General features: G+C 37.6%; 2 protein-coding genes across 2 annotated transcripts; one reads left to right on the forward strand and one right to left on the reverse strand.

Annotated features, from left to right (window-relative positions):
- Positions 1–217: 217 nt before the first annotated feature.
- Positions 218–17678, forward strand: LOC131794738 (uncharacterized). The gene is made up of 8 exons (XM_059112283.2): positions 218–641; positions 2291–2578; positions 3262–3594; positions 3887–4201; positions 12474–12593; positions 12784–14478; positions 15180–15459; positions 16128–17678. The coding sequence occupies exons 1-8, from the start codon at positions 608–610 to the stop codon at positions 16363–16365; spliced, it is 3303 nt and encodes a 1100-aa protein (XP_058968266.2). The 5' UTR covers positions 218–607; the 3' UTR covers positions 16366–17678.
- Positions 8318–11966, reverse strand: LOC136280151 (uncharacterized). Its single transcript, XM_066164854.1, has one exon. It carries the CDS (start codon positions 11599–11601, stop codon positions 9610–9612), a length of 1992 nt encoding a protein of 663 aa, XP_066020951.1. The 5' UTR covers positions 11602–11966; the 3' UTR covers positions 8318–9609.
- Positions 17679–18692: the final 1014 nt, after the last annotated feature.

Below are 18692 nucleotides of genomic sequence, written 5' to 3' on the forward strand. Positions count from 1 at the left end.
CAGAAGAATAGCTTGATCAACACACAGTCAGGAACAATTAACAAACCACCCCACCCCTCCCCCATAACTTTTTGTCCAGAACCTCTCTTCCAAGACAGGTTTAGAGGTTGGTTTTCTGTGGGTGTGGCCAAAGCGCAAAATGTTTATATATCGAGGTACTGGTGCCGAGAAAAGACTTAACGTCGTTTGACAAAATTAAACACCTTTGATGCACAGTCGTGCTATTTCATCACAAGGAGAAAACGTAATGTCTTACGTGGTTAAGAACAATTAGGCAGAAACTTCCAAATCCTTGTTATGTAATGATGACCTCATTAGAAATCTACCCAAAATAACTGTTACATAATTATGCAAATTAAACAATAATGAAATATCCGGGTTATTGTCGGACATTTCTCCATCGCATCGATCTCAATAGTGTACCATTCCTTGCTTTGGAGTTCAGCAGTATGAGCTCTTAGCAAGAGACGTATCGCTAAGCGCAGGTTCTTGTGAATTCAATAGTACCGACGCATGGCGTAACACATACAACCCTCGTGTTATTTCGTTATTTTCAACTAAAATAGGGGCGACGTTAGCCGAAGAAATCGGCGGTTGTAAGTTTACAATGGCTCGATTGGATGCAAGTGTTCCTTTGACTGGTAAGTAATTTCCTACTGTACGTTACAAGTATGGTGATATATAATCTTTTACAACGAATCCTGGCTAAATGCATTCGTAAGTTTTCAACAAAGGAGAGGCTGTAGCTGACGATTACTCGAAATTACCATGAAAATATTTTCAATTCCACGAACTCTCCAGGTTCTTTTTTTATTAATAAGAAAACGTCACCTACACAAGCTGCTTAAAAATGTTCAGAAATAACAATCGCGTGATGTTAATGCTTTAGCGAACTGTCTCAACTTTAAGGCACTGCTATTAGGGTTAGCTGAGCTCGCCATCGGAAGAAATCATATGCATTAAATAATTATAGGGTTGTTTCAATTCAAGAAGACAAAGAATCTTTCCATTCGAAACGTTTTCAATCTGTTTGACGGATTTAACATCAGCTGTCGTGACATTTGAAATACGCCGACTCGCACTTATTACGACTTTGTGAGCTTTGTGTGCGATTAGTTTACTGACTCAAACAATTATGAAATGTCCGGGTTATCGTCGGAGAATTCTTCATCGCATCGATCTCTAAAGTGCACCATTCTCCGCTCTCTGTCTTTTGAGTTCAGCTTTACGAGCTCTTTGCAGTAGACGTAGCGCTAGGCACAGTTTCGTGTGAATTCAACAGGACCGACGTATGACGTATCACGTGCAACCTTAGCTTCATGTTATTTCGTTATGTTGAAATAAATTAAGAGCGACGCTAGCCGTAGAAATCGGCGGTTGCAAGTTCACAATGGCTCGATTGGATGCAAGTGTTGTTCTGACTGTTTAGTAATTTCCTCCTGTATGAAACAAATATGGTGATATTCGATCTTCTTCTGCAACAAATCCTGGCTGAAAGCATTCGTAAGTCTTCGATAAAGGAGGTTGTAGCTCACGATTACTCGAAATTACCATGAAAATGTTTTCAATTTCGATAGATAGTTTGCATTGCAGGCAAGTATCACCGCTAGTGTTGAGTATAATTGCGAAAATACAAACTCTCCACACACTCTTCTCAACTTTAAGGCACTGCTATCTGGGGCAGTTGAGCTCGCCATCGGAAGAAAATGATATGCATTGATTAATTATAGGGTTGTTCCAATTCAAGAAGACAAAGAATCTTTCCATTCGAAATGTTTTCAATCTGTTCAGCGGATTTTATATCAGTTGTCGTGACATTTAAGGTACGCCGAGTAGCATATGTCACGAGATAATGAGTTCTGAGTGATCAACGATTAGGTTAGTAATAAGAAATATATCGGACGATCGTATGCAATAAGAATTTCAATACTATCGTTATCATAGCGCTAACAATTTCAAAGCTTTTAATAAGTAATATAGGTACACAGATGCGTAACGACATCAGCTGGCGTGAAAATTTAAATATCACCTCTATGCTTCTTTGAGAGTTAGAAATGGTTCATCGTTAGAGTAATAGATTGGCCCCATTTTTTTATTTGCCTGGGGATTTTTATTCTTTACTGGGTATGTTTCTCGTTTACATTTAGATATCATCGACTTCCGTTTTTCATTGTATTTATCGTTGATTCTTGACTAGGTTAGTCACATTCGTTTCTTCGAAGAAAGTCGGTTCAGAGTAAATTTCCGGGAATTGAATTGCCAATAATATTTTATTCTATTGGATACTTAGGTTCCAAGTTATCCCACATTCTAAAAGACAATCCAGAATTTATTGAACAGTTAAGTCTATGCTTAGACCGGGAAATGAGATTCATACCCTGTTGGAAACATTTAGCATCAACGCTGGAGGTTGAAGTGGATGTCATCAAACGACTAGAACAGTACGGTGACTTCAGTCCTACATTCCGATTATTTGATTTTCTTGAGACCTCGAACCCAGATTTGACGATTAAAGAACTAAAGGAGACCATTTTGGAGATTGGGAGAAACGACCTTTTCAGTTTACTGACCACAAAAGGTAACAAAAAAAATTATAGTCAAATGTGACGCTATTCTGTTTGTGTCATCATTTAAGGGGACTTATTGACGAGGGACTTTTGGAGAGATTGTGCTCCAAAGTACTTGGATTGTGGACAGCTTACAACTACGTTTTGAAGGACTAATCTTTTGGTTGAATAATGCAGTCCTTGACCAGCTACATGACTTACCGTATTTACCCGTGTATAAGTCGACCCCCCATTTTGGAGCCCCAAAATAAGTTTTTCTTATTTCTGAGCAAGAATTTCCTTGAAAAACTAATCTTATATTTCCTAGAATTTTCTTCCAGGTACTATGGTTATATGAAAAAAATCACAGCAAGTTTGGACGTGAAGTTTATTATTGCGTGTACGCGAGCGTTTTAGCGTGTTTTAGCAACACGTGTAAGCAGCATTTTCTTCACAATTTTTGAAATTAGCTTACAAAATCAAACATACTACTTTCTAACGAACCTTTAGCGATTTTTTGGACCGATTTTTAGGCAGTAAAAGGTCGACTTATACACGGGTAAATACGGTAACTCTTCTATTTTATTAGAGGGAGAAACACTGCATGAAAGTGAATTATGAGATGTTCTGTTGGTTGTTTTCTATCATGTCTTCATTGCCTTGACGTCAGTAATGTATTTATAATTCCACTGTTTATAATTTTTATATTTATTAGTTGTTTGCACTGACTCTGAGAAAGTTGTTGATGTAATCACTAAACCAAGTGAAGCTCCCTCACCCAGAGCTGGTATTTTGGACGAACTTGCTTTGGCTCTGGATGGGCGGTCACTGGTTTTGTCAAACTGGTACACCTTGGCAATTAAACTGGGCGTGCAAAGAATCACATGCTGGACATTTGAAAGACGATCCATAGAAAATCCGACCGGCAGACTGTTTCAGCATTTGGCTACCAGTTGCCCACAGTTGACAATTGGAAGTCTCAAGGAAGCTCTGGATTCTATTGAGAGGAGGGATTTGATTAACTTTTTTAAAAATAAGAACCTAGAGGGTAATACCTCAAAATTGCACATTGCAAATAACGTGACATAAAATGATGAAGAATGTCCAATGTACTTCTCCATTTTAACTGAGCTAAATACCATTGGTCCTTGGAGTTTTTTCTCTAAATTGTAAAGTTAAAATTCGATTTCATTTATTATTCAGGTTTTTCTTATATTGAGACTTATGTGCTATTGGCTGCATGAATAGTCCACAAATCAATTGGGCGAAAATAATCTCTTTATTAAGGCCTCTTGGCAGGAAGTTAACAGGAAATGATTCATGGTCATATTTCTCTGCAGATGACGTATTACTTAAGGATGTCATTACCCCTGGATCGGAACTCCTAGAGAAGATATCACAAGAACTTAATCGAGATGACAATGTCGGCGTCAAAACCTATGTACATCTGGCCTGCAAGTTGGAAGTACCAGCTGACGTGTTTCGAGAGTTTGCTGATATCAAACAATACAGGAAAAGTCCTACCAAAGAGGTCTTAGAATGGGTGGCCGCTCGGTCCCCTGAAACAACGCTAAGTGATGTTGCAAAGGCACTTGATAAGATCCAGCGAAATGACGCCATACAGATAATATCAAGGCATTTTCCAGACACAATTGGTGAGTAACGCCAATTATTAATATATAGATTTAGCCAAGCCTAAAAGTGGAGCTCTTGTTAGTTTATTTTCCAGCCCTTCATTATTCTGAATAAAAACTGTAGTAAAACTCTTCAGCACTGGCTGTTGAATAATTTCTTCAAGGGAATTTAGGGACCAGTTCGGGGGGCTGGGAAGGGGGGGGGGGGGAAAGAATTGACGAGGTCTGGAACCTCACAACCAGCAAAGTGATCAACACACATGCTAGTCAGCAGTATCTTCAAACAGCTTAGAACCTTCGTCGTTGCTCTTGATGTTTTGAGCAAAAATTCGAAGATAGGGAATGTTTTCTTCCTCAGATGAAGTGTATGATGTCAGCATCAGTTGAAATTATATTCTATTAAGCGTGACTTATAATTTCAGTTTGGGAAAATGAGCCAAAAAATGAGCCAAAAAACAACAGTAAACTACTTTGCCTTAAGACCACACTAGTCAATTGAAGGGTAGAAACGTAAGCACAGTGAGTGAGTAAAACAATACACCAGAATCATATGGGCTTCTCTTATATCTCCTCTTAAAGTTTCCAGGTATGACTGCTTGCCCCACTGTTTTTCCCTAACGTTTCAACCTCCTCTGTAGAAAATTAAAAATAAAAGTAATTTTCAAATCGTGTTTGAGCCTGTAATTTATTAAAACTTTTTCACTTTCGGCTATTCTTGTTTCATGATTATCCTCTGGCTGGAAATACACGACGTCTTTTTGAGATTTTTTTTCTATAATATATATATTTGCTGGAACTGCATATAATGTTGGTGTCTTCAAGAAAACTTAAAATAATACCTGGATTTCATTTTTATATCACAGAAATCAATTCCAAACATCAATCAAGTCTTTTCTTTAGTTTATAAATTGAGTTGATGTTGTTATTGGCTATATTTAATAGGCTGAAAAGTTTTAGATGGTATTTCTCATGTTTGCTAATAATTGAATTTACTGGAAGGTGGAGTTGTTGCAATATGTTAACATGAAATGCAACAATAAATTTTATTGATATGTAAAAAGTTTTCATTTGACTATCTACTGGCAAGTCTATGTATTATATTTCAACCCAACCATTTTCCACAACTTATAAACACTATTACAAAAAATAATTAGTTAGGGAAATGGAAAACTTGTGGCATGTACACCATGTTTGAAATGCCTTGTCCATAATGAGCTAACAGGATTGAGGAGGATATATGTGGGAATAGGCTCTCTTGTCTGTATTGTTAATTTGCTAATCGCTCTTGTTGGCAATGTTTTGATGAGGTTAGGCTGTCAGGGCAAAGGAAGTGAGGATTTTAGTAGGCAGTGACTTTTTTCAAACCTGGAAACTATCATCGTGAAAGCCATACTTAGATTTTTCATGGTAACTCATTCTTATTCTGATAAACTAGTTTTGAGAAGGAAACAATATTCTATTACATAAATTTGATGCATAGGCTGTGCGAAAAACTTTAATTCGCCGATAATTTTATAGTCAATACCAGTCCCTTCACATAATAAAATGTTAGGAGGATCAGAGGAAAAAATAATATACCAAACATCTGCAAGATTTCATATAACTATTTTAATTACATGAATATTAATTGATGCTAGGAGATCTAAGAAAATTCAAAAGAAAATAAAATTTGATTGAAAAATTAGAATTCAGCTTAGGCCGAATAAACAAGATTCTTAGAAAAATAAATGTGTACTAATGAAAAAGCTGAGCAAACATTTTTACAACACCTTCCTGTACCTGTATGGCAGGTAATAAAGTATTTTGAAGTAGTCATAATCCTGGTTTCATAAGTTGAAAACACATGCACATGCAGATTTTCTATAAACCTGTCATTTAAGCCTGTGATGACCTTTGAAATTTTGATGCACACCTCAAAAAGAGAACAAATAAATTTCAAGTTTCTATTTTTTCAGTTTAGGTTAGTGACAGAGGTAAAATTAGTCAAACTTTCAAGACATACAATGACAGGTTCAAGAAATTTTCACAACTAATTTTTAAGGTTAGCCTACCTGGAAAATCACCTCCAAGTACAAATTAGACCAGGTTTGTGCTGATCATGCCCAAAAGAACTATCTGTGGTTAGAGGGCAGCCTTTCCTTTTTTCATTTAAAGAAATATTGAGGTTACCATCTTTCCGCAAGCTAAGTGGAAAGTGAGAGTGAATGAGACTGATAGTGACTATATGTTATTTGAATAAATATCCAGAGGAGGATAAAACATAAGATATGGTCTGCACAACTCCCTTATTTTAATTTCATAACATATAAAGCTCAGGCATTTATATTCTTGATTTGTACTTTATCTGGACCCAGATTAACTTAACTTTCATTCATCAAAATACAAATAATGTTCTCTTCATCTATGTGCCCCAAACATCACAGGGGTTAGGAGGCAGGTCAAAATAAAAACATGAATTAAAATAAGATGCCCCCATTAATTTCAGTCCTAATTAAAGGAGGATCCTTGTTTTTCCAGATTCCTGCTCTTTAAAACTCACATATCTTATGACCAATCCCTTATATCAATGTTTGGTTTGGGTATGAGTATTGGTAAGAAACACCATGCATTAATGAAAACTTGAGCAAGAGTATTTAATGCAATCTAAATAATAATATTACATGTTACAATGTGGTAACTCGCACTGCAAAATTATACAATTACACAATTCCAAACAAAGGAAGTCAGGTTAATCGACTCACTTGCTTCACCTTTTGAGGACTTACTTGGTACAGAGAGACAAATATGGTAAACAGGTACAATTAATACAAAGTTGAAAGTTTGAAATACATTACAATCATTAGACCCTATGCATCCCAGCAAAATAAAAAGGGCCAATTACCACCATAACTTCTCCCAAACATTCATGCGTACAGGAAATCAACAATTTTTGTCACTTGGTGGTACTGTGCTTACAATAGTTCTACCGACACAAATACATTTTTCTAAAGTTATCTCATAGTGTATGACTGTACAGGTCATGTGGTTGGCTCCTGCATGGGGAATAAAATTTCAATTATCTCAGAAAACTGTAATCATCAGAATTACAAGCCAAGGTGTATTTACCGAGTATTCAAGTTTCAAAATTAGTTACCAAATTGTGGATTTCACTCCTTTTTGAGGCTATCTTCAGCTGGATCACCCTGTTACATGTGAAAACATCAAATGCTACTCACATATTCAAAAAATTACCTGAATCAAAAGTTATTATTTTTTTTAATAACCTGCTTCCTTTAATTGTGCTCCAGAAATAGTGAATGGTATTGAAGAGGAAAGAAGAATGTTCTAGAAAGATTCTATGTTAAATGAAACTTTGGTATGAATGTTAATTGCAATAGCAACAAAATCATCCTTGAAGCTTAACAATAACAGTTACCTCTCCAAGTAAAAAAACCATAATGAAGGATGATACGAATAAATTTAATCTCACCCAGTTTGAATGTGGAATCAAAAATCTAATTTACTTACTGGTGAATAGGAAAAAGCTCAATATGTTTTTCCTGCTTCTTTTATTCTAAATATCACAAATCAACCATGCTACCACTTCAGTATGATTTTTTTTATGATGTGTACTTTTTCTTATGGACATCTATTTTAAGTATCTTTTACCAACTGACATCTGAGAAGAATAAGTCCACACTGGCTTGATTTGACACATTGCAGTCAAACCCTACCACTGATTAAATTTTATTTTATCAAAAACATGAAGGGCAATTGAGGAAATTAGCTAGCACAATTCAAGTTTCCCTTCTTAAGTATTCTGTGATGTTTTTTCTATCACATGGTAAAGTTTACAGTTTCCCTCATTTCACTGTCTTCTGTTAATTTGTTTGTTTGCTTTCCTAAAAATGTTAACTATTGTTGCCAACAAATGCAAGAAGCATATAAAATGTGTACAGTTAACACTTTAATCCCTGAGAGTGACCAGCATCTAATTTCTCCTTTCAGTATCATCCCTGAATCAAACATTAAGGTCATGAGAATAAAGGAAATGATAATCAACTGAACAACCTCTTGATTGTTAAACAAATTCTCTTTGCCAGCACATCAGGAAATGTATAGAGAACAGTATGGAGAATATACAATATATATACACAAGAATATAAGGTCAATTTGCTTTTTATTGCTTGCAAACAGCTTATTTCTATTAGCTTTGAAAATAGCACAAGAATTAACTTTAATCATTACAATATGACGAAATCCCCCATTTTAAGACACATATGGTTATCATATGTACCAGAAAGACAGCAAATAAATATAACATTATACTCCAGCAAAGTGTTCTTATGCAGAATGAAGTTTCAAACTCATTGAAATTAAGTTGACTTCATGATTCAAATTTTAGTTAACGAAATGTGTAATATCTCTTTACAAGGATGAAAAGGGAGTGCCATTTGTGAATTTTAAAATAGTAAATGCCTAAAACTTAAGGATGGAATTTAAAAAACGACTTAAATACGGCATATCTATTCTCTGAGGTTTTAATCACTAGCTGGCATGCATATAAGAGGCGTTCACTGTAAAAAAAGCTTGAAGTTCGAACGAATCCAGTAGAGAGCATGAAAACATAGGGCTGAAAAGTATGACAACTAAACAATGAAATTCACTCAGCCCGCTGTAGCATTACCTCCATTTCCCCGTTTCTTTGCACCGCACATTTGCGGTCCGTAATTTAATTCCTAGATGTTTGACGGGCTCTCACATGACAATATTGTCAAAATCAAATTACCGCTTCAGACTTAATGTAAACATGAACATCGCTGACTCAATCTCATCTTTGTTCGATTTTGGGAAAGGCCATTGCTTCGCTCTTAGGGTAAAACAACACATCTTCGACAAAGTGCGATATTTTGAATCAATAAAGTAATCCTTCGATAGTTAACTGAAGAGAGAAAAAAGTAGAAACTTGCGCTTGCCGTTCGCCATCATTTGAAAACTTTCTAGGCAAAAAAAAAATCCGTAAGATAACCTCTTTTCCCTTAACATCACCACTGTATTAACCATTCCAAACGATAGGACAAGAAATAACTTGCATACGAACACTATGAAATGTTACTCGAGCGATGAGCCGGCGCGAGAGTTTTTAGGGGATTAAAAGTCAATGTTTTACTGAAACGTGATTAGTTGAAATAAAAACTGAAGCTAGTATAAAACGACGATTGGTTGAAAAAAAATTTTGAATTTTTCTGGGCTTTAGCGTAAAAGAAAACCCAGATAAGACACGACTTACCCAGACCTTCCAACCCCCATCACATGCAAATCTGGAGGTTTTAAAAAAAAAAGCCTAGAGAAACCTGGAGATTAGGACCTCAAACCTGGAGACTTCAAAAATATGCGTCAAATAAAAAAAACGACGACAGATTATTTGTTTCAGAGTATTCCTTACCTTCTCAGTGTTCTCTGTTGTAGTCTTTCGCTGCCTTTTTTGCAGAGCTGAGAAGATTCTCATCAGGGTTGAACTTAAAACACGGTGAGGTTTCCTCTGGGTACTGCAACTTCATTGCCAGTAAATTCGATAGAGTTCCCTCCAGTTTAAGGGAGGACCGACTATCTGTTTTGTTCTTGCGAACCATGCTGAACAGCCTCTCCTCCCCTGCATTACTGTGTGGCAAAAGTACAACCAGCTCTGCCACCTTCTGAAGATGGCAAAATCTTTTTGCTGAGGATTCAGGAATTACCATTTGTGACATGTACCACCAGAGAATGTCTACTCTGTAATGGAAAATTTCCTGATCATTAACTAATCCATCAACAACTTTAGCTTCCTTCCAAGCAATCACACCAATGTCTTCATCTGTTAGAGACTGATAATCACGAAATTCATCATACATCTCATCAATGTTAACAGTGTTCAAGGCTGATTTGAACCTGGATAGAAAGTATTCTACACTCTCCCATTTTGCCTGACTACGTTTCTGAACGTTGATCCATCTTGCATGCTTCAGCAGCTCATCAGTAATAGGAAACTTGCTCAAAACATATTGGAAGGCTGCCTTGAAATATTCATGTGCTGCTGTTAAGAAACGAGTGTAGGCTGTTTGAGATATTTCCCCTTGATTAAGTAGCCTCTGTAGTGTAAACTTTGTCGTCCCTCCTAAGTGAATTTCTGCAAGGGGTATATAAATTGTTGGATCTTGCAAATTAATTTCATTAAGTGGTTTCTTCATGACCTCCACCTTGATAACACGATTTCCAAGAGTATTTGCAAGTTTTATGACAGAGTCATAAACTATGTGAATGGATGGCTCGTCTGACTGCAAAAGTTTGTTAAAATTTGTAAACAGTGGGATGGAAGCATTGTGAAAAAACAGGGAAACTTCTGTGAGTGGATTTTCAAAGGCTTTCTGTAACCTCTTGAATCTCGCATCACCAGCATCTTCACTCAAAAAGTATGACTTCAATCCAGTATACTTTTCAAGTGTGCGTTGAACGCAGCGTTCTAAAGAAAGCCACCTGGTAGAAGAATGCTTCAGTATCTTACCATACTCCTGGTTACAAAACTGCATGTACTCAAGTAGGATCCCTTTCCGTTTTGTGCTTTTATCAAACCAGTAATACTGATCAATAAGAAGCTCTTCTGCACTGATTCCTATAATCTTTGCAAATTCGTCATCAGTCTCTAACTTTTCCTGGACAACACCAAAAAGAGTTTCTGCTTTTGACGCATCCCTGCCACTTGTCACACACATATGATAAAAATGAGATGTAACAGTTTTGGCTCTTTCTACATCGAAAATTCTTACGGTTGCTGGATTCATCTTTTCAACATCTGTATCACTCGACCCATCAATTCCAATACTGAATGGATGTTTCTGACAGTGCTGTACAACATATCTGTGACAATGTGGTCCCAGAGCCTTATTGATGATAGCCATAGTCTTTGTTCTTGCACATCCATACTGCTTAGCAATTTCACTGTCTGGAAATACTGCCCTAAACAATGGCCCAAGGTGATCTGAAGTTGCAAGTGGGAGGTTATGCTGGATCAGAAAATTTGTTGTTAGGACTTCTGCTCTGGTAACTGCACTTTGTATAACACTACCGCCTGAACCAAACATGCCCGCTACTGATGGCTGATTTTTCGCTGCTTTCGTCGATAACTTGTGAGATTCTGTATTACAATGATCTTTCACGTCTTTTAGACCCTGGTGGTCACAGCGTATTGTCTTGAGACAAGGCACACAATAAAAAGAATGCTTGTCGTTTCTTACTGCTTTCACGGGATATAAATTGCTCCACTCAACCTTAAATGTCGTACGATACTTAGCTGCTCCAAGGGTAGCTGGTTTCCTTTTCTTCGCGGTAGATGGCTGAGGTTCCGAAGTATCAGAGTCATTTTGAGAACTTGTTTCACTCTCGTGTGCTGGACGACGAGTAGCCATTTTGAAATTTGTGTTCGATGGTTAAGCTTTCCCAGAAACCTTAGCGCACCGATGTTTCATTAGAATGAGGCTGGCATTGGGCTCATTCTTCGGCCGTGTCTTGGTGCGCCCGCGATCCTCTGGTAGCGGTGAGTAACCTGGGCGCAACAAGACACGACTGGAGACTGAGCCTAGCATTGGCGCCATTTCCCTCGCAAATTAGTTTTGATGCCTGATTCGGCTGTTATGAGCACAGATTTTTTTGCTATTCCTTCATACCTTCCGGAATTGTTTGGCAATTTTAAAACTTTCTGATTCACCGTGAGATTAAGGGGCAAAACCGTGAGACCGTGAGTTGACATCCCAAACCGTGAGTCTCACGGTCAAACCGTGAGGGTTGGAAGGTCTGCTTACCTCCTCTTCTTTCTCGCTCCCCTATGTTGATGACCTCTTTTCAGCCAGTCCTCAGGAGCGTCTTTGTATTTCCTTCTCGCGTTCCTCCTCGCTAGATATTCGCCTGTTTACTTATGCCTTTTCTTGTTCTCTTTCGCGTTCCACTCACCGTACTCTGCCTATTTTGGTGTCCTTTCTAACTTTCTTGCGCGGTTTTCTCGACTTGCTTTACGCCATTTACTTATTGCTTTCTATATGAGGCTACGCTGTGCACGCTGTGCGCGCTGCGAGCTCCGCTATAAGTACTTTGGGATTTTTGACAATGTGGTGTTTATTGTTATTCCTGTCCAAAATCTATCTTTCTCCTCATTACAAGAGTATCGCTCTGTGATCTCTTATGTGCTTTGCGCAAATGCCGTTAAAATGAGAGAAACAATGAAAATTATCATGATATTAAATATAATTTCTCTGACTGTGTGTATTTGACTTTTTTTCTTCAGACTCAGTTTTAAAAGAACGTGGGTGTTCATTTCAGGGCAGCTTGAGCATATCAGATCCAACATGTCAGATAATTTCAACTAGCCCTAAGAGAGATAAGCGTTGTTCTCCTCCTGAGCAAGGTAAGAAGGAAAACATTTATACGCACTCGATGTTAATGAAAATGTTTAGTTATATGTCTTATTCAAGCAATGCGTATTTAGGGGAACAAATATTCTTTGCTGTCAAAGATGAGTCATTTCGTGACAATGTTGGCAATAGATAATGGTCTTTCTGTAATTTCAGTAAAGTAATTTTTCATTTATTTTATAGTCGCAGAAGTGCAGGAACAATCTGGTCACTTTAGAAGCTTGCCAGACCGAACGAATTTAGTGGGCCGCAGTGATATTTGTGAAAACATAATTAGCGCTCTATCTTCAAACGAGGCTGTTGAACTTGTCGCACCGCCTGGATATGGAAAAACTTCGGTGGCAATAGAGGTCGCTCATCGCATGATCGAAGTAAAAAAGAACATCGCTTACGTTAATCCTCGAGGTGTCACTTGTGTGGATGACCTGGCAAGCAAAATTATCGAAGCTTTAGGGTTCGGTCCCGGTGAGAACACAATGACTGAAGTATTTCGTCGCTTATCTTCATTACAGAAAAATAGCGTGCTGTTGATCATTGAAAACATTGACAACTTGTTGTATCTTGAGGATCAAGTTAGCAACGATGAACGCTACCAAGATTTAAAATCCACGAATCACAGCACCAAAGTTTGTGGAAAATCTATGAAGGACGACTTTCTGACATTTCTTAAAGATTTAGGACAAAGTCAAAACGTTCAACTTCTGCTGACATCTAGAGAAACCTATGATTTTAATATGTATTTCCCAGTTGTACTGATTGATCTAGAACCTCTTAACGCAAGGGATTCAGCTTCCATGTTTGCAAAGTGTGACGATGGTCTGGAAGAAGACTTGATCAAAGATCTGGTTAGAGTTTGTGGTGGTATTCCCTTGATAATCTGCATAGTAATCTCAATTCTAAAGAGAGAAAATCCCCATGAGGCGGCCCGTCGACTTTCCACAACTTCACCAAGTTGTCTTGCTAGAGAACTAGATGTCAATTTTTTAGCCAACGAGGATCGTATTCATAGGTGTCTTCAAATATGTTTTGATCGCTTAAGTCAAGAAAATCAGAAGATTCTTGTAATGTTTTCTACATTTCCATGCACATTTACCCGAGAACAATTCCAAGCAGTCTTTGAGTCATCAGTCGAAGGCGATTTGCAAACGTGTCTGAATTGCCTGAAGCAAAGCAGCCTTCTCCGCTTCAACAGAAGAAAATGTAATTTCTCTCTTCATCCTTTCATTAAAGATTTCTTTTCACTGAAGCCGGATCATACAGGAGCCAAATCGGTTTTTATTCGTCACTACAGTACCTTAGTCGTTACTCTTTATAAAACTTTCTTGAGTAAAGATTGCAAGTCGGCAATTGATCAGTACATTTTAGAAAAGAACAACATTCGAGAAGCCATGGCTTGGTGTGGAGACGATCATCCTGAGCTTGACCAAACTTTGAGGGAGCTTTGCATTAAGGCCTTCAACAAAGCAGCTGTATTTCTTGCCAAGGTGATGCACAAACAAGAGTTTCAGTCGCTCTTTTACAAGTTTGCCCATCGATGTCCCTTTCACATGCAACTCCGCAGCGCTTGCTTGACGAACATTGGAATGAAAGTTGTGTTAAGCTGCACATGTACACCTCATATTTGTCGAAGAGCCTTGAATCAAGCAAAGGAAATTCTGACTCAGGCAAATCAAATACAGTCAACAGCTAAAGACGTCAGCGATGCAACTCGTGCCCAGTGCTTGAGCAAGCTTGGTTTTTGTTGTGTTTGTGAGGGGCGCGTTAGCGAGGGTAATGAATACATCAAAATCGCTTTGAAATTGCGAGAGGACAGAGCAAAAGAATTCAAGAAAGGCGAAGACCAAGTCATGGTAGCTGCTTGTTTTAATGATTCAGCAGGTTTGTGGCAATTTCAGTTCTTATTGCCCTAATCATAATCATATTTACGAATGAACTGTGCTGAGAAGGAATAATGAGAAACAAATCATCTCCATTCAATCTCTGCTGTAAAACCTGTGGGTCTTGCAATTAAGATCACCTGATTTTTTGCGTAAGCTTGGTAAAACAAAACACGATAAAAATTGTTTACGAATCAAGCGTCTTAAAGTGATTTAATAATTAGCTACTGATATTGTTGGCAAAAAAAAAAATATATATATATATATATATAAATATATAAATACATATATATATACATATATATAATATAAAGAAACTGTAAACTTCTGTGTCGAATGAAGATACTAAAACTAATGAAAAACGAAAATCTTCTTTTAACTTTTACTTTGCTTTTGCGCTACGCGTTTCACCGCTGTTGCGGCTCTTCAGGCATAGCAAAGTGTGTTTATTGACTTGTTACGTCACTGATCTAATTGTAATTACAATAATAATGGCTATTGTAATTTGAAGCACGCGCGAGCAATTAGCGTAATTTCAAGTCATTAAGAACGAGTTTATATTTCGAAATAACGAACTTCTCTTATATATATGTATTTATATATATATATATATATATATATATATATATATATAGGAAGTCAGTCTGCAATATGTCACTGCACTCTTCTGGTTTATCGCTTTATCGTTTTTTTGACTCACAGCTTCTCAAATGGTGCAGCGAAACCACGTGGAGGCTATACAAACAAGGCTAATTCGTGTGCTACCTGTTTATGAAGAGAACCTTGGTGACCACCCGTTTACAGCAACCACTCTCAACTGGATTGGCAACAGTTACCATGCTTTGGGTGACTACGACAGTGCCATAAAATATATCAGTAAATCAGTGGAAATGCGAAGGCAACTGTTGGGGAATCATCAAGAAACGGCCAAGTCCCTTTATGATCTAGGAGTAGCTTTTAGTGCGAAACAAGAGTATGAAACGTGAGTAAAGATGCTTTGCTAATTATCATTCAGCATTTTGTAGATTCCATACTTCTTAGTAAAAGCTATGACATAAGGGAGAACCACAACGCAATGGCACGCAGAAAAATGTTTGCCCCTTAAAGTAATCAATGCAAGTCTGACAAAATGTCAAGTACACGCGGATGTTACAGTTGTTTAAGGGTAGCGGAGTTCATTCAAGTCCTGACGGAGGAAGTCTATTGTCCATGTGGTCCGGAAAAGGTCATTTCGTAGTCGCGCGAAGACGACAGGCTAATATGTAGCGAGAGGAGCGATGCTCCGGTACCGAGGTGCCGTTTTACTTGTTGACTCACTTCCCTTGTCTTCTGGTTGTGATGCCGCCTCGCCGCGGCTTCTTAGACCTCCTTGCGTTTTGAAAAATTCCAGTTAATGATTTGAAGGTTAAAAATTAACAAGATCACATCACACGGCAATTTATTTTTTTCCTTTTTGAATTGTAAGACTATTTTTTTGAACAGGAAGACGAAGGAACGCTGTCCTTCTTAACAATGGTTTCAACTCCTAACAGATCAGTTTATATTTCTCGATAACATTTTATACATCAATGTATCAGATAGATGCAAGTCTCTGACACTTTAGGAGAAAGTGTGCGGGAAGTACCTAATTTACTGCTGTATCTATTTCAGTGCCTTAAACCTTCTTGAAGAGGCAGCTGATTTGCAAGAAGAAGTACTGGACACGTACGACGAACTGATTTTCACTCACCAGGCCATGGCAGTTGCTCTTCGTGGTCTTGGAAGAACTGAGGAAGCAGAAGAAGAAATGAAACGCTCGAATGAGTGTGCAAAAAAGTTGGATTCATGGGAAGCTCCTTCAGATATGCTCGGAACCAAAGAACTAGAAATTTTCTGGGACCATTTTTGAAACAACACCTGGTCCGGCAGTACCTACAAGGAGAATTCACACTTTATCCTTTAATTCCCAGATCAAATTGGTAATTCTCCTTACTGTCAAACATATAATTCTTATAATTTTAGTTCAGAGAATTTAGTATTGGATCAACTAATTATCCCCAAATTGATATTTTTCTTTATTCTCCTCACTTATCTGGTTGATATTGAATTGATATTGTAATGAGAAATTCTGTGTTGGTCACTCATGGGAGTTTAAGGGTTAAGAAAGCGCCCACTGAGCTCTTAATCAGGTTATCAGTTTAAATCCGAAAGAAGCAATGGGTGTACATTCTCCCAAAAATGGAATTTAGACTTAGAGAGAGCCCTTTTTGTCTACAACGGATGATTGGGAATCGGTCTGTTAATATTTTGATCAATAGGAAAAATCATTGTTGCATCGGGTATCCAGGTCCCGGGCGCACTGGGCAAATTTTTCTTTACTTTACGAAAGAATCTTAAGCATTTCCATGAGACAAGTGCGCACAATTTTTGTCAGCCTTACCAATCTTTTCAATCTTTAGAGAGGGCCCTTTTTGTCTACAACGGATGATTTGGAATCAGTCTGTTAATATTTTGATCAATAGAAAAAAATCATTGATGCATTGGGTATCTAGGTCCCAGGCGCACTGGGCAAATTTTTCTTTACCTTATGAAAGAATCTTGATCGTTTCCATGAGACAAGTGCGCACAACTTTTGTCAAAGGCGCCGTCGTCCTACCTCGGAACAAGATAAATCTTTATTTTACATGCGTGAAATCTGACAGATTTTTCAGTTTACAAGCCACTGTTTGAAAGAAAAAATGCGAGACGAGTCTTTAAGGCAAGAAACCAGCCTAAATATTTCATTTTTACTTGGCAATCAAACGGTGAAGCTGAAGATTCGTACCACGAGATGCTGCATGACGATCGGTCTAGTGGTAGCTAAACAGTCTGTCAGCCTTTCTGCCTGTAACTCTGTCAGACAATCAGTCAATCACCAAGTCAATTAATCATTTAATCAGTACAACTCTTTCTTCTTAGAAGTACTCATGATACTAAGAAAAAACCATGAGCATTTTTGCACAAAAAAAGGAAGAAAAAAGAAAAGAGAAAAAACACTCACTTGTGTGAGAAACATAAAATTGCAAGGATTGATTTTACAATCATCGATTTCTATGCGTTGCGTAGGCGCAACTATTATTTGAAATTATTTGAAAAAAAACTATTTAATGAAATTTTATTGATGTAATTTATTTAATTCCTTTTGTAATTAACTGCTAAATAAATAAAATCAAAATCAATCTTAAGAAAATATCTGTGTGCAACCAGGATTTACAGGTTATTAAGACGAGACTCACATGATGATGGGTCCATGACTAAAGGTTTTTGTGGTTTCTTTCATCATAATGGTTCAAGGTTTCACCGGAATAATAGAGCACTGATTTCTCAGCTTATTACTGATATCAGTACATCTCTTACATTCTCGCTGATACTATAGACGAGTTCTCTGAGAGAAGTAGTGAGGATTGACTGGAATGTGGCTAACTGCCTGTAATGGAGGATATTTTTTTCCCCCTGGAAATAACAGTATGAAGACATTTTTTTTATATCTTGCCAAATTGCCTGCCATCTCTCAGCCGAAAGATAAACTTACGAGAGGGGGACCCTCGGTGAAAGTCAAGTCACTTGCTCACGTGACAATCAATTGCTGTTCTGGAAAATGAGCCAACGCTCCTCTTCGGGAACGAAGATCGACTCTAGTTGTCTGTAAGGTCGAACCTAAAATATAATCATATGGGTGTTTTTGCATCCTTGTACCAAAATTCCACAATCTTAGCCCACATATTTCTCATGTTAACTCCCTTTAGATCAAGGAAACTAAAAGGCCAACTAGAGCCACTATCAGAGGGACCTGGGACTAATAAAGGAAGTCTACCCGCCCATTTACTGCCCTCTTGTCGTCCCCTTAAAGTTCTTAGGAATGGGTTTGGGACTGTTGTAGCTTTGTATGTCATCGTTTCCCTATTGTCACGAATGACTCTATAAATTGGCATTCTTCAATTCTTCTTCTAGAAGGCTTAACAAAGTTGTAGAAGGCTTAACAAAGTTGCAGAAGGCTCACAACAGTACAGCTACAACATCGAAAGAGACGCCATTTTTTTTTTTTTTTTTCATAATTTAAAGCAAAGGAAGCAAAGATTTTTTTAGTCCAAGGTACAAACTTGGTCGAATTGATTTGAGGAGGAAAAGCACCTAAAAGGTATTGAAAGTCAGTTTGTCCTGGTATCTGAGCTGGAGTCTTCTGACGAGAAGATTTCC

This window comes from Pocillopora verrucosa, chromosome 4 (genome assembly GCF_036669915.1).
Source record: "Pocillopora verrucosa isolate sample1 chromosome 4, ASM3666991v2, whole genome shotgun sequence".
Lineage (NCBI taxonomy): Eukaryota > Metazoa > Cnidaria > Anthozoa > Scleractinia > Pocilloporidae > Pocillopora > Pocillopora verrucosa.

Coding starts and splice junctions, on each gene's coding strand:
- LOC131794738 (XM_059112283.2), top strand. CDS start 608: ATGGCTCGATTGGATGCAAGTGTTCCTTTGACTG. Junction 4,202..12,473: donor GCATTTTCCAGACACAATTG/GTGAGTAACGCC, acceptor TTTTTTCTTCAG/ACTCAGTTTTAAAAGAACGT. Junction 12,594..12,783: donor TTGTTCTCCTCCTGAGCAAG/GTAAGAAGGAAA, acceptor TTTATTTTATAG/TCGCAGAAGTGCAGGAACAA.
- LOC136280151 (XM_066164854.1), bottom strand. CDS start 11,601: ATGGCTACTCGTCGTCCAGCACACGAGAGTGAAACAAGTTCTCAAAAT.